General features: G+C 35.7%; 1 protein-coding gene across 1 annotated transcript; it reads right to left on the bottom strand.

The window, feature by feature from the left end:
* Nucleotides 1-8,059: 8,059 nt before the first annotated feature.
* LOC106123100 (Histamine-gated chloride channel subunit 1) lies at nucleotides 8,060-12,706 on the bottom strand. The gene is made up of 8 exons (XM_013319237.1): nucleotides 12,513-12,706; nucleotides 11,706-11,889; nucleotides 11,177-11,403; nucleotides 11,006-11,088; nucleotides 10,478-10,612; nucleotides 9,702-9,878; nucleotides 8,586-8,791; nucleotides 8,060-8,267 (listed from the first exon to the last, which is right to left on the bottom strand). Exons 1-8 carry the CDS (start codon nucleotides 12,608-12,610, stop codon nucleotides 8,094-8,096), a joined length of 1,284 nt encoding a protein of 427 aa, XP_013174691.1. The 5' UTR covers nucleotides 12,611-12,706; the 3' UTR covers nucleotides 8,060-8,093.
* Nucleotides 12,707-16,729: the final 4,023 nt, after the last annotated feature.

Raw genomic sequence — 16,729 nt, 5'->3', positions numbered from 1 at the left:
TGTTGTGTCTTATACTTTTATGATTATTGGATTTGACACAACTTTGATGCACTCGGATTTTTGGACACACTTTTAGATTTTACGAGTTTTACACACGGGAGACGTACCGAGGACCAGACATGATCCCACCGCTGCCACCAAAATGTTATACGGGTATTTAAAAATCCCTTTTTAAAAAAAAGATATTTTATTATCTAAAAGAAATAAAATTATTATAAACACTACACTTAAGTTTTAAAAGATTTGGCGTGTGTCCGGACTGGAAATTACGTGGATCCGCGACGTGTGAGTGCTGGTGCGAGACTGACTCGTCGCCAGTTATCGGAAACAAGGTCTCTGAGAGGACATGAATATGAGATAGGGTTACAGTGCCCGGTCAGCGGGATTACTATCTGCGTCATTACATCCCTACACTGTTTACGGGTATAACAGTTCGCTAACTCGACTCAATGGTCACTTTTCATTCTGATAAGAGGTGCCTCAGTAAATTTGTTTGGAAGTAAACTTCACGGTGCGGGCCTCTCAAAATGTAACTACCGGCAGACGACTTCGTTCAGTTTGACGTATTCGAACTCTTTAGTAGAAGAACGAAGAGTTTGTATACCATAGATTAACTGGCCACTTAGAATGTTGCACATGTTATGAAGAAAAAAAAGTTTAACGAAAAATGGATAACAATCGGGCGGGATACTTAATTAGTAGCCTATGTGTTCTCCCAGCCTATGTTCTACGTCTATACCAAAATTCAACGACATCCAAACAAAACAAACATCCATCCAAACATTCGTATTATAATATTAGTAAGATTTATTAAAGTAATCATCAATCACTTAACAATAGAATGTGAATAATGTGCCAATAGTTTTGTTATTCGATGTAACATTTTGGCTAATCTTATCTTTGATAGATCAACAATGAAAGAGTTCATTGACCTGAATCAAATTACCTAAGAGTGCAACAATAGACCAATCATCGTAGCGGATCGAAAAAAACAACACTCTTAAACCATCACAACAAACCTCTTGATATCACGATAAGCCTACCTACATTCGTACGACCTAATACCGACCGCCCATATCTGACCTGCCACTGAACACCAAAATGTCGACTACATTAAACAATTACGGCCAATATCGCGATCCTCATGCGAATTGCCAGCAATCAATTCCAAACTACATTACAAATTCAATCGATATTCGACCTTATGCCATATCAACATGAGGGTAGACACATTTTATTGTAGGTAGATGTAAATTTGTTAATATTCATGACTAAAGTTCAAAGTCACCGCTGCGGTACGTAATTTTAAATAAATGATTCGATGACAACGTCATATCTCGCTATCTTATTTTAATTAATATTTTAAATTTCGAATGTTTGCACTTCCGGAAAACAACTCGCAAAACTTTTTTCTTATTGGGAAAAACAGAGCTAGAAAAGCAATGGACACGTACTTACTAAAGACTATTGAATATAGTAGGTAGAACTTCAAATAATATATGGTGATTGATGTAAAAGTACGATTTAAAAAGAGTTTTTTTTTTAATTAACATTTCTTTTCTAAACAAAATGTAAACCTTTTAAATATTATGTCAAATTAGGTTATACTTCCAATTTTATATTTAACGTATAAAAGGTAAATAAATTACTTACCACTTCGTCATAAGCACAGTAAATGGACGACTACTTCGAAACATTTCACAATAATGTTTTTATTTTCTTAATAATTTTATTTTTTTTCCAAATGAACATTTTCTTTTAAATTACGGAATAACACAACCGACTTCGAAGTTACTACTAATGACGTAATTGTTATGCCGTCATAAATAAGTTTTCATAGTGTTGCCACAGGGTCAAAAAAGATAATGGGTAAGAAAAAATTAATTAATATTTTTTTTCGAAAAAAAAAATAGTTTTGTCCTTTTTCAACCCTAGTGTCCGTGTAAGATCTAGTTGCCTAGATATAAAAGGAGCCTGTGCCCGAGGGAATCGGCTCCATTCCCACGGCCGGCCGGATGCGGAGGTCACTACCAGCGCGGTGACATGACACAGTGATGTGCTACATATCGATATCGATTAAACATATTTTATTTATAATATAGCAATTACCTGTGTACAAGATATCGCTAGCCAAGAATATTAAAAACTAATACCCCATTAGAAGCAAAATCAAGAGCAAGCAGATTACGAACCAGCGTTAACAATAATTATTAATTTATTTTTTATTTTAAAATCTTTATTGCACAACATACAAGCAAATGGCGGGTTTAGTAATAATGCCTAATCTTTAAAGCCCAAAACAAACAAAGGGGGGAGTCATGAAAATAAGAACAAGTAAGGTTAGGGGGGTTGAGCTTTCTATACAATACCATACTCTCTCGCGTAAATGGAAGTAATTTATAAAACAAAATAACTAGGTAAAATTCAATTTGATTTATCGAGACTTTCAAACCACACTATTGCAAAATAGGGTCATTCGCCCTCATGCCACAAATCATTTTTAATTATCTGTGTATTCTTCTTTCCTTCCATCATAACCTGTTAAACAATAATGCAAATGGCCGCCCATTTGTCGCTGACCAATAGTGGCTCCAGATGCGCGGTCTTTGACCTCCTTTCTTTTTTTTTCGCAAACGAATTAAAGGAGAGCAGGATGTGGTCATTCTTCGAGAAATGGGTCAAGAGAAATTTCCGAACGTTCACATCGAATTTGGGTCATATAAAATTTTGAACGTCATTTATTTACGCGCCGAATTTCCGAACGGACAAATGTCAATTGTTTTTATAACCTATATAGTTATATTGTGATTATTAATAAATGTTATTTCAACGAATAACAATAATATTATTAACTTTTTGTGCAAATTAAAGATATTGAAAAGAGTGGTGCATCATAAATTTCAATTTCACGTAGAAATGAATGTGCCCGCATGACAGCCCTGATTGATTACAATCATCGCGATAAAAGGAGCCAAGGCTACCGAAGGACAATGTTCCCATCCGATGTTCAGTGTACACTACGTCACAAAATCTCACAACGTGCGTCAAAACGGTAAGTACAAATTTACACTCTATGTCATTGTAGTACAGTTTATAATTACTTTTAAATTTGTTTACATGATGTTGATAATTTATTTGTACGGCTTCGCGAACTGCCATTGCTACGCTGTAGTGGGAGAAAGGGGAAGGAAATAATAGGGCTAATTCCAAACCGAATGGGAAGCCAGTCGAATTGGTTTCATGGAAATATAATTTATATTTTTATGGGCGATGTATTTTGTACATTAATCGTGTATTTCAATAAGCTGTTAGGTTCGTTAATTCGAATTTTAGCTCACACATTACAGTCGGGATTACCAATTTTGTTTATTTGTTCTAAATAAAACAGAAAATTCACAACATACGTACGTAATGTTATTTATTATTATTTTTAGGAGAAAATAAATTTAATGTTTATAACTTTTATGTTTTAACAGACAACGTTGTCACAAAATTAAACGCGTTATCGTGATTAGCTGCCGTAGAGTTAAAGAGTCTCTGCTTGATTCATTAAAAATTGTTCAAATTTTAATCCTTTTCGTTTTTGTTCAAGACTTTAATTTCGTCTCTTCAATTGCATACTTATCCTTTAAATATCTCGTTAAGTTCATTTCATCTTTTATTAAATGTGAAAAGTTACGCTACTAGGGAGGTCTTTATATCCCTTTGTAGTTAACATCCCCTATTGTTAAACGCGGAAACTGGTCTTCAGCATGCGGGCGACCCCACACAGTTTCCGTTTCTTAAGTTCTTTACGCCAACGAACCCAATGAACTACATGCAAGAGGGTCAATAGCTGGTGAGGTGACAACCCTGCTTTAAAAAGATTTTTTTTTCGATAAAGCATAAGAGATAATTGCAAAACTAGGTGTCACTTACCTTATATTATAAAGCCTAGAAAGGTATATCTAGTCTTAACTCTTTATGAAAACGTTTCTCCCCAGTTTAGACACCGCAAATGCAACCTTTTACAATTCAATATTCTTTTTTTCGGACAACAGTTATCACCGGTGTGAATTAAGATCCAAGAATGCCAGTCATGCTTAAGACAGATCTACAAGTCCATCGTAAGACCTGTCTTAATTGTACGGATCTAAATGCATATTTTCAATGGGCGTTTTTCTTACCTTCACCTATAAATAAAATAGTGTACAAACTTGTTTGTCACTATCGCGTAATATCTTGAATAGAACACAAATCAACCAGGCAGTATATATTAGAATGCAAAGATGCGCGTGCGCGAATGCGTTCAATGCAAATTCAATGTCTCAAGGACTATGGCATTGCTTTTTTTTGTAAGTATTCTCAAACAGCCAGACGATTCGTAGACTGACATTTTTGGCAACAGTCTTCCGTTTAACTGTTGTTGCTATTGCCTGGATTACTTAATAACCAATGATTATACTTTTTTTTGTTTTACAGCCGTACATTTTACTTATCTTACTAATATTATAAATGGATGTTAATTTGAAGGTGTCTCGAGAACGGCTGATTGGACCTTATTGAAATTTGGCAAAGATGTAGAACATAGTCTGGAAGACCACATAGGATACTTATTTTTTTTTTAATTATGAACGGACGAAGTCGCAGACGGCAGCTAGTTTACAAGTTCCCGCCATTTGTATTTAAAGCACAAAGCAGTAAACTTCTGAAAACCATACGTTTATGGTTTCAGTGTAGCCATAAAACTGGGTGCATTCTCAGACAAGGAGTCAGCTAGTCTTTGACTATAGAGAAATGGACTAGGTAAAAAGTTGCTGTATTACTAATTAAATTTTGGTGCATTTCGCGAGGTTGGAGTAAAAATAATAATCCCACATAAAGCTTTTTCAAATATGTTGGCAGCCTAAGGTCGTGGACGCTGCGCCTCGCAGTGTCCACCCCCGTGTCCCGAGGGGTGTAGACCCCACTACACCTACCTAAAAATGCATTCTGCGAAGGTCCTCGCGCGAAGTTTATAGCCGCCAAGATAACTGAAAACATCCATATCACGCTTACATTAATGTACATTTAAAACATTTTTATAAATGCATACTGACTCACAAATTTACACCCACAAAACGAGAAAACAAACAAATTTATTTAAGACTTTTCGATTTTATATGTCCGAGAAGAGCGCCTGCGCTTAATAGGTCCTGTCTCTTAAAACTCAAAGTCTAAAGTTAACGTTTTGACGGACAGTTATGATTTACACATGTACTTATTTTTGCATACAAAGCACAGTTGGTAATGTTCAAAACGCGAAGTATCTTATCTTAATGGTACTAAAAGTATAATAAAAACTACTGGTTGGAAAATTCCCTGATGACAGAAAAAATAAAAAGTAAAAAAAAAAACGAAAAAAGATGACGCGCGATCTCTACCAAACAACTCCGGATCCAATGTTGCCGCAGTACTTCTCAAAACCAACCCATCAGCAGTTCCTTTGGTATTACTGCTAATATGAATATATTTTTCGAATAACTGTCGCCCGCGACACCGAGCGGGGTTAAAAGGTACATAATTTTTTTTTTTTGAAATAGCGAAGTGGGCAACGGTCACCCATAGACGTACGCGTTGCCTACCTTTAATCGACGGAGGAGAGGATGCACAAAAAGAAAACATTTCCTCTTCCGGAAAGTCCACATCCACTTCCCATCCTTTCCTTATAAGAAAAAGGGTGGGAAGTGAAAGAGGTCTAAATTAGGCCTCCGGGACGCACACTCATCAGACGAAACGCGGAATTGCTTCCACTTCACGCCTGTTTTCTGTGTGGTAGTGGTATTACACCGGGCGAGCCGGGCCGATTCGTTGGAAAATGTTAAAGCGGGCTCTACCACTGTTAAACAGTTTTTCTACAGTATGTTCTATATGTATGCCAAATCTTATCTAGATCCATTCAGCCGTCCTGGAGATACCATCAAACTAATTTCCATCCATCCAATTAACATTCGCATTTATAATACTAAGATTAGTAAGAAGTAAGATAGAGTCAATCAATTAAGTGATTTATGCTTTTGCAACTTAAAAAGGTACAAAAAAACATCTAAAATATTTATTCAGTATTTTATAAATAATTAACTTATATTGTCTACATTAAAATTAACTCTAAAACGTTTGCAATCCACATTTAGCTCGTTATCAATTAAAGTTATAAATAAATAAATACAATGATACGTTATTTTGTTATTATCATAATTTATACACTCTCTTGACAGCGATATGTTAGTAAATTTAAATCTTGACATACAGACAGACAGGCGATAAAACATTAATTAGTATTAATTAGTATAGACGATTTTCGTACTTAAAATAAATTATTCAAGTTATTTGAAACTATAAAAGTTCAGCAATTTTCCAAATATAATAGTTTAAAGTTGACTAGTTACTTTTTATTTATTTGACAATTTTACATCGGTTGATTATAAACTATGTAGAAATAAAAATTAATTATAAATTATCTGGCCGATTATTAAGTAAAGTTATTTAAAATTTTCTGTCGCCCAAGACTCCGTTCGCGCGAAATTATAAAAACTTAAGTAAGTAGCCTGTCCTCTTGCATATTATGTTCTACATCTATGCTAAATTTCATCCAGATCAGTTGAACATTTCTGGAGATATAAACATTCGCATTTTACAATTTTACTAAGATTTGACGATTACTTTAGTATATCTAGTTGCATATATATGTTGCAAGAGGCATTATGTCTTGCATACTATATGATAAACAGTATATTACTATGTCAAACACGTACAGTCTAGACAATCCCACTGTATGCAAATAAAAACAATTGTAAATTGGTTTTCGGCAATACATTTTGTATTCATTAATTGAACTGCCTATTAAGGGGAAGGGATATTAAATTATTTAATGAACGACGTGTTTTCATCGTCAAAATATCTGTATAAAACATATCATTGGCTTTCATTTTTTCTTAAATAGAATTGAAAGGGTTGAATGTATGTTTTTGTATATGTGTTTTGGTGACGGAAGAGGAAACATTTGGCTGTTTTCTACTAGAATCAGTTACCCTTGTCCGAAAATAATCATTTTTAAAGATTTATGAGTCGCCTTTCATTTTTTTAATTATTTCCCAAAGTACGACTTGGCCTTAACACTCCCAAAATCCGAAGGCCTTATATTTATGATTCAATCGCTTGCCTAATTTCCACGTCTAGACTATTGTAATGTCTAGATAACCTTTTTAAAAGTCTACGCTTTGACGATTGCAATACGTCTGGGACTTGTATGCAAATTTGCATATGCATTGACTTTTTTATGGATTGTTTCGATTGCGTCATTGTCTGTACGTTCTTACTGTAGGCTTCCATAGCGATAACATATAGAAAAAGATATTGTCATCCCTTTCAATCATATTGGGAAAAGAGAGATAAGAATATATTTGTAAATCTGATAAGGCAGTGGAGCTCTACGGTTAGTAGATAAAACAATGTACAGTCGTGGAAATCCGCAGTGTTCAACTTACAGAAAAATTTCCTTCTGTAATTACTAAGCAGTGATTAGCCGTGTACCACTGATAGACCTTTTTTCGTACAGACACATTTAAAAGCTGCATCCTCTTGGTTATTGTGCTGCGTTATCTCAATGTTTATAAAACTTTCAAACGAATGTAGCATTTAAAGTCCAACACCACCAGATTCCCTGATTGTACTTAACATATTGTCTTCGCTCGGTTTCGTTACAGGATAGTAAAATAACAACTGTTTTATTTAATTAATTTATTATTCAAATCAAAATTATCTTAATTCAGTTAAAGACAATAAATAAATTGAAGAACCTTTCAAGATAGAAGAATAAAAAAGACAAAAGACAGCGAAATAATAACTACAGGTCATAAAAGATAATAAAAATCAAACCAAATTTACTTGAATCATTCGACTGAAAACATCGCAGTCAAATGTTAATTTGTTCCACGAGTATTGGTTTTCATCAATTTACAATTATGAATATATATAATTGAGGAAAATCTGATTTTTAAAATAAAAAAAAGATAAATTCTTTTTAACTCTTGAAAGATTCTTTCGCAAACTTTTTAATTTGTACTAAAAACGTCTCACAAGAAAGTGGACCAATAAACAACGTTTAAAATAAAGAAAGAGAAAGGGAAGAAGAAACGAGAGAAACGATCAATGTATACTGCTGTCTCTCTCCCGTTGCAGAAAGTTTCGTATTGCGGGAGCGAGGCAGATGTACTCGCTCGAGGGTCAACTGAATTCGGGAATATGTGCTGAAATAAGAAATAGCCGTTAAGAAAACATCCTTAGTATGCACTTAGTAAGACAAATGTACACTAAAGGTCTCACTTACTGACCAATTAATGTCTCTGAGTGATCTGTTATATCATTAAAATTAATCCTATATCTTATTTCAATCCAAACGATAGACAAACGGTATAATTTTGGTAAATTTCAAAATATTTTCATTTAACACTTTTTCTGATAAAACTACACTTCGTTTTATTACACAATTTTCATAAAATAACTGTTAAAGTGTAAATAATAAATGAGTTTAATAGAAATGAGGTATATTAATTAAAAAATCGAACCTTAAACGCGTCCAGGTCTCTTGACAGATCTTCGTCAGAGTATCCTTTCATTGCTTTAGTAGCGACAGGCCCCATGTAGTTGTTGACGACCGCAAATTCAAAAAGAGATAGAAACACGAAGACAGAACAAGACGACATCCAAACGTCTATAGCTTTGACATACGATACCGGTGGTAGACTTTGTTGTGATTGTGTATTTTGCGTTGCTGGAACAAAATAACAAATCTTACTAATATTATAAATACGAATGTTTAGTTAGATGGATGGATGTTTGTTTGGAGGTATCTTTTTTTTTATTTCATAAGGTGGCAAACGAGCGAGCGGCCACCTGAAATCGCTGAAATAGCGAAGTGTTCGTTGCCCATAGACATACGCAATTGCATATGCGTTGCCTACCTTTAATCGACGGAGGAACGGATCTCGATTAATAGTGGTAGAACCCGCTTTAACATCTTCGCACGAATTGGCCAGGTTCGCCCGGTGAAATACCGGCACCACACAGAAAACAGGCGTGAAGTGGAAGAAATTCCGCGTTTCATCTGATGAGTGTGCGTCCCGGAGGCCTAATTTAGTCCTCTTTCCCTTCCCACCCTTTACTTATAAGGAAAGGATGGGAAGCGGAAGTGGACTTTCCGGATGAGAGGATGCATGGAAAGGGAAAATATTTTCTTTCTGTGCATCCTCTTCTCCGTCGATTAAAGGTAGGCAACACATATGCAATTGCGTATGTGTATGGGCAACGGTCACTTCGCTATTTCAGCGATTTCGGTGGCCGCTCGCTCGTTTGCCGCCTTATGATAAAAAAAAATATATAGAATTACATAAGTTTTATTTTTACTTTGAGGTCTTAACTTGCCTTTCTTAGTAACACAGACCCACTTTATAAAACAGACAAACATTCTGACATGGCCCAAAAGCATAAATAAAGCGAGCTAGCGGCGCTGCGGACGCCCTCTACTCCACGACATAGGACATTTAAACCAAGTTACAACATAGATAATAAAGACCAGAACCTTTTTAGGGTGCCGTACCTCGAAAGAAAAAAAATGAATCACTTTATTGTTCATCCGTCTGTATATAAAGACCTTTTTTCAACTTGTTAAGCTTTTAACTTACCCAAAGTAAGCAACGATGTGACTCCCAAGGTGACTCTCGCGGGTATCGCTTCAGGTTTGATCCAGAAAGAGATCCAAGACATAACCACGATTAGAGCCGAGGGTATATACGTGTGGAATAAATGATAACCCAGACGACGGCGCAGGTTGAATACAACAGCCAGACATGTGAAATTACCTATAAAAATTAAAAGCTTTAAAAATTACATCTATAGACCGTACTTAGAGTCGTCTAATGAACATATAAACGAACCCTTCGTATGGATCTTTCATAATAAATCGAACGAACAATTAGTGCAGTACGTTTAACAAATGGTACAACTAGCGCCATCTATAATTGTAGTGATGAACTATTTGAAATACTCTAAGAAGGTCCGTGCTAGCAAATTGAAACAAATTTCGATAGGTGATTAGATGCCTCTCATTTTCCACCTCATCACCCTTGGATCTATTAATGGTTAGCAATGTAAATCGGCGTCAATGGCTCAGGGGTTTCGCACTTGATTTATATAATAATCTGGAACTCCTCGGTTCGAATCTTCGAAATACTTATATGTACGACGTTCTTACGGTGAAGGAAAACATCGTGATGAAACATGCACATATCTAATAAGAAATTCAAAGATAAGTGTGAAGTCAACTCAAAGTAGGCCAGTATGGTTGATTATGGTCTTGTCACTACTAACTAAGGTCTCGGAAGCCCTAAGTGGGGACGTATAGTGAGTTCATATATAGTAAGTCAAAATGACAATAAAGGTTAATATTAAATTATTTAACCTGTAGAATATTCAATGGTACAATCACTGGTATAGTTGTTAGATATATCGAGTTGAGGTAACTCTATGTCCGGGTTGACGACCAGAGGGTCTGTTAAGTTCCAGATGAACACCAGATCATGGACTGTGTGAGATACTGGAATATAAAACTAATATTATAAATGCAATGGTTTAGATCGATGGATGAATGTTTGTATGAAGGTATCTTTAGAACGGCTGTATAGATCCCGCTGTAATTTGGTATCCATATAGAACAAATAGGAAAGTCTTTGTCTGGAAGAACAAATAGGTTGTTTATTAAGGTTTTATTTTTAATTCTGCGCGGACGGAGTCGCGGGGGACAGCTAGTTATGTATAAACACTTTCAGATATCAAGATCACGCTAATCGCTGCACAAAACACAATTTTAGGTGTAGTGCGATCCGGTGGGGCAGGTAATGTGCAACGCCGATGATTTTAAGCCGCCAAAATAGTTGAAAATAAAATACTAAGTAACAAAATTTAAATTGTGTAACTAAATTTGACTTACAACTTTCTATCATCATAGAACAGCTTTGAGTGTCGTGAGGATACGATTCAAATTTCATCGCGCAGGATAATACAAGGGTTAACCTGAAAATATAAAGATAATGCCAGTGGAAATATATAGTTCATATAAAAAATAAGACTAATCAGAACTCTAGTGGAAAAAGGATTTTACTTAGACATATAAAGAAGAGTTTTATCATGGTACAGCCATAAATAATGGTTGGGTATGCTCATCTCGTGGAAAGTAACTTTCTTAGCATTCTTGAAGAAGCAATCTGGCCTCCAAATGTTGTTAAGCCAGGCTACATCCAAGATACGATACTCCTCGTGCATGTTCTCTGGTAGACGGAGTCGAGGGTCACGCCATGATTGCGCTAGGAATATGTCAGCTACGTACGTCTGGAACAGACATAGAATCAAATTCGCTTATTTTCCATTCTCTTTACGCTACTTAGGTGATACTTTTTGATTTTTGCTCTACTACAACGCACTAGTAATTATTTAGTGCCGCGGCACGGTTCCCATTGAGGCTATTGCAGTCGTTTCTGGACTCTTACTTTAGTTTTTAAACAATTTATGCCGCTGATATCCGAGTCACTTTTCGACTTTACCGTTTATATTATTTAATGTTTTAATAAAGTTTTATTTTTTAATCCTAACCAAAATAATTATAACAAAACAGTTTTATCCTAACAACTCACCATACTTTCCTCGTTGATCGAATCCAGAGATAGAACGGTAACATGAAAGTATACAATAGTCGGCTGACCCAGTAATTTAGGAGCTCTATTCTTGTCGTAGTACTTTGCCTTCACCGGTAGTATATCTCTTAGTGATAGACTGGATTCAGATTTTATTTCCATTTCTTGATATGATGCGTTTGCTCTAGAAAACATAATAAACAAAATATTAGTTTACTGACAACCCTTATTAAATCTTACTATCTTAGTTATATTATAAATGCGAATGTTTAGATGGATGGATGGATGTTTGAAGGTATCTCTAAAACGGCTTCATGAATCTCGCTGACATTTGGCATAGTTGTAGAACATAGTCTGGATGGACACATAAATTAGTCATTGCGTTTTTTTTAATCCGTGCGGCCGGATTTGTGGGCGATAGTTCTTTTATATAGGTAACGCAACATTATAAATAAAGGCTAATTTCCACAACAGCTATCCTGCTTTAGTTTTGTTCAAAACAATTGTTTATTGATTGATTGAGTTTATTAGAAAAATAAAAATAAATAATAAAATCTGATTTGTTATGACGATACGTGGTAGTACCATTCGCGCACAAACCTTACTTCTTACTAATATTATAAATGCGAATGTTTAGATGGACGGATGGATGTTTGTTTGATGGTATCTCCAAAACGGCTGCACGGATCTCGATGAAATTTGGCATACATATAGAACAGAATGTGGAAGAACACAAAGGCTACTTATTTTTTTTTTAATCCGCGTAAACGAAGTCGCGGGCGACAACTAGTTAAATATTTTACTTACAAAAAACTGACAGCTGCTTGTACTCTACTCGCTTCCATGTTATCTTGCAGCATCATGAACATAATTGACAACAAAAATTGTCTCACTGTTACAATCATTGTCACTGTACAATCGCGCACACAAGTTATCTTGATACAATAATATATTTGTTCATTTTATTTATATTATTTTATTTATTTTATGCCATTCTCAGGGAAAACACAAAACTGCAAGTGACAATAGTTCGCCGCGATCTCAACACCTTACATAAATAATCCCCTTAAAGGGTTTATGTATACATGTGTAAATAAATTTAGTTATAGCGATCGATTGTATACGCATTGGTTTTCTACAAATATGTATGTATTTTATTGTTATTTACTTAATATAATTTATTCTAGAGACTCTATTTATTTTAAATAACATACTTTTTATGTACGTCTATATGTTTTGTTACTACGATCCGAGGTTTTAAGGTTATGGTAACGCAATGACCACATTTAGCTAAGTATAAGCTTATTGGAAGTCATCTTTAAGGAAACATCCTATGCCTTTTAGTAAGAAGTGTACAAAATATGTATATATAATTGGCTTTCATACTATTTCTATAAATCTCAAATTATGTAAGTTTTACATCTAAAAAAAATAATCTTTATTATAAGAATGCCATGTTGAACGAGGATATCAATGTATGGCTTCACCTCCCAATAAACCAATAGTGGGGACGGAATCTTATTGCATTTGCAATACAAATGTGCATTCAGGTGTGTGAATAAAGTCCAAGGTTACTATTTAAGGGTTGGTTTTAATTTGGTAATGTTGGCGATAGATGGCGTTAACTTATATTTTTAATGATTTTTCATGCCGATGATACATTTGATCTCTGAACAAATTCATAGTTTGAGTAAATATTTAAGTTATTTAGACATTATTGAATAATTCATAAAATAGTGCCAATATGAAACTATTGAGATTATTTAACTATTAAGAACTCTATACGAATTTAAATATACTGCTAAATTATTTACGCAGGCGTCGATCCATTAATTTAATTTAAATTTATATAGATGAAAATTTAAACTAATGAAAATTACTAACAATTATACTGAAGATCAATATAGCCTTAAAATTCTCTTGTGAAAGGGAAAAGAGTTAGTGATTGTTAATTTTTTCAATTAATGTTTAGTAAAGAAACATTATATTATATTAGAGATTGATGAAATTAATAAATAATTTTCTTTCAATTACTAAGTAAGTATGAACAATAAAGAAGAAATCAAATATATAATACATTACTAAAGTAAATAAAAACATTATTTACTTCAATAATTAAATTAGATATTTTACGTGGTTATATCCACAAATTTAAATAAATACTAGGTTATTTCTGTTATAAATTAAAAAAATAAGATAAATTCAAGATTAAAATAAATGTTAAAATGAAAAGATAACCCAAAAATTTACGTGCAGCTCAGAAACAAAAAAAACGCACTTTTTAGTTTTTAGTGTCGGGTTATACGTCACAAAATATCTTTATATAGATTTTTCAACAAATACTGTGCATATAAAGATAACATTATTGTATAAAAAACACAACACAATATAGAAAGCACTGTACGTCTGTTTACTGTTGTAGTGAAACACTAAATAAATTAGCTCTAATATAAGACAGTGGTTAAACTGACGAGCGGAGCGGATTTTGAATTATGTTAATTTTTAAAGCGGAAAAAGTTTTTTTTTTACTAGAATACAATACATTTATAATTTTTATCACATAAACTAATTTCAGCTATAACTACTAGGTGCTTAAGTCTGGTAATTAATATAAAAAACTAAAAAAAAATATCCAACTTCGTATGTCAAATGGAGTTAGCATTTTTCTAATTTCACAATATCTAAGTAAAGTGCTGGATAACAAATAATTAATGTACACACAGTACTTAAGTCAATTATCCAGGGTTACTTGGACATTGTAAAACATGTCTTTAGTGAGATAAATCTTTACTTAAGGCCTGTATTATAAGTAGCCACTACAATACTCTGAGTACAGCAGAAATTATCTAAATTAATGTTTATTGTTTTAGTTAAGTAAAACCTACACAATGTGAAAAAAAAAAATCAAAAAAATATACCCAAGTTTTTTTAATTTTTTACTTTATACTTTAGTCATGGCATTATTCGTGAACTTTATTTAGTAAATAAAATAGATGTGTAAATACATAATAGGATTATGGCGAGGCCGTGTCAAGTGAGCCGGGACCTTGGACTATTTGATAGTGAAGGATATGTACTCGACTTATATCGATTTGCCAACAATCTTTTATAAATCAAGTAAGTCTTCCTTAATCGTTTCCGCCTGAAAGGTTTTATCGATCTTTAGTTGTTTTTGAGTCGAAGAATTGACTACTTGAGTTTTGAAATTAGATGATTTAATCTTACCCTATTTTTATTTTGAACTAGTAGACACCCACGACTCCGTCGACGCGGAATAAAATTACTATAAAAAGCCTATAATATGCCCATGCATCAACTTACCTGTCCTGAAAGTCCCGTCAAAATCGGTCTAACCATTTCGATGTTTATCCAGAACAAATGGGATCTTTCAGACTTAAAAACAAAAATTTTGAAATCGCTTTTTCATTATCATTCTATACGAGATACGTTTTTTTTCCAATATGACATACATACATTTAAATTTTATTTTTATATACGGTACGGAATTACCGACAGTGGCCGCGTCACTGATATAGGACTTGCTTAGGCTTAGGATTAGGATATGCTTCGGGATTTTCAGCCACGGGCTCAGAACCCTGAAGCATAATTTTTTATGGATACCCTCAATTCCTATACCGTTTTAGAGATAATTATTGCTAAATAAAAAAATATGAGAAAAACGGATATTTTTTTTTTCAAACCTAATTAAATTATAATAAAATGTGGTCAAAATTCAAGAGTGGTAGAACCCGCTTTAACATCTTCGCACGAATTGGCCAGGTTCGCCCGGTGAAATACCACCACCACACAGAAAACAGGCGTGAAGTGGAAGAAATTCCGGGTTTCGTCTGATGAGTGTGGTCCCGGAGGCCCAAACCCCCACCCCCCCCTTAATACAGCATGGCAGTGGGATTGAAAGAGAAAGTACCCCAGGGGGGTACCAAAACCACTGGTTTTGGAGAATACCCCTCCGCGCGATTACGCCTGAACTCTCGCTTGGAGTCTTGGGGTAAGCGCGCGGGCCGCCCTGCGTATTCTGGGGGGGGCACCTTTCCGCTCGCTCGCTTTAAAGGCCGGGGCAAACGAGGCCAGACACTACCACCCCCTTCCACCCACGCTGTGGACTTCTGTAATATCAGGGGGCTCCATTCCAACTTAGAGGCCGTCCACTACCATCTCCGGACGGCCAAGCCGGCCTTGCTTTTCCTTACCGAGACACAGATATCCTCTCCGGCGGACACATCGTACTTATCCTGCCCCGGATACAAACTGGAACACTCCTTTTTGCCCCGGGCTGGGGTATGCGTGTACGTCAGAGAGGATGTCTGCTCTCGTCGCCTCAGCCTTCTTGAAGAACCTATCTCTTTTGTGGCTGCGCGTAGATGGCGATGTCCATCCGCGGGTCTACGCGTGCCTCTATAGGTCCCATAGCGGTAATGCCGAAACAGACCGACTCATGGAGCAAGTCCAAACGGCTACAGATTCCGTTCTGGCACAGATCCCCTCCGCTGAAATCGTGGTACTTGGCGCCAACTTCAACGCCCACCATGCCGATTGGCTTGGCTCTCGTACCACCGACCATGCGGGGAGATCTGTCCACGACTTTGCCTTGTCTTATGATCTGACGCAGCTGGTCGCCGCGCCCACGCGAATCCCTGATGTGGCAGATCATACGCCTTCCCTGTTGGACCTTCTGCTGACCTCTCATCCGGACAGCTACCAGGTTTCTGTCGACGCCCCCTTGGGCTCGTCGGACCACTGCCTGATCCGGACCTCAGTGCCTATCTCGGTTTGCCCACGGCTTAAACCGAATGGCTTTCGCCGAGTGTGGCACTACAGGTCGGCAGACTGGGATGAGATGCGGGCCTTTTTTGCATCCTACCCATGGGAGCGAGTTTGCTTCAGTCTGGATGATCCCGACGCTGTTGCCGACTCTGTCACCGATGTGGTGCTTCAGGGGATGGATCTTTTTATTCCGTCTTCTGTTGTGCCCATCGGGGGTAGTTCTCGGCCCTGGTTTGGTA

The sequence above is a fragment of the Papilio xuthus genome, unplaced genomic scaffold, assembly GCF_000836235.2.
Source record: "Papilio xuthus unplaced genomic scaffold, Pxut_1.1 DF826159.1, whole genome shotgun sequence".
In the NCBI taxonomy this organism is placed as follows: domain Eukaryota; kingdom Metazoa; phylum Arthropoda; class Insecta; order Lepidoptera; family Papilionidae; genus Papilio; species Papilio xuthus.
Note: the sequence above shows the minus strand (reverse complement) of the source record. Positions and strands in the feature narration are given on the sequence as shown.

Coding starts and splice junctions, on each gene's coding strand:
- LOC106123100 (XM_013319237.1), bottom strand. CDS start 12,610: ATGATTGTAACAGTGAGACAATTTTTGTTGTCAATTATGTTCATGATG. Junction 11,890..12,512: donor CAAGCAGCTGTCAGTTTTTT/GTAAGTAAAATA, acceptor TATGTTTTCTAG/AGCAAACGCATCATATCAAG. Junction 9,879..10,477: donor TACCATTGAATATTCTACAG/GTTAAATAATTT, acceptor TAATTTTTATAG/GTAATTTCACATGTCTGGCT.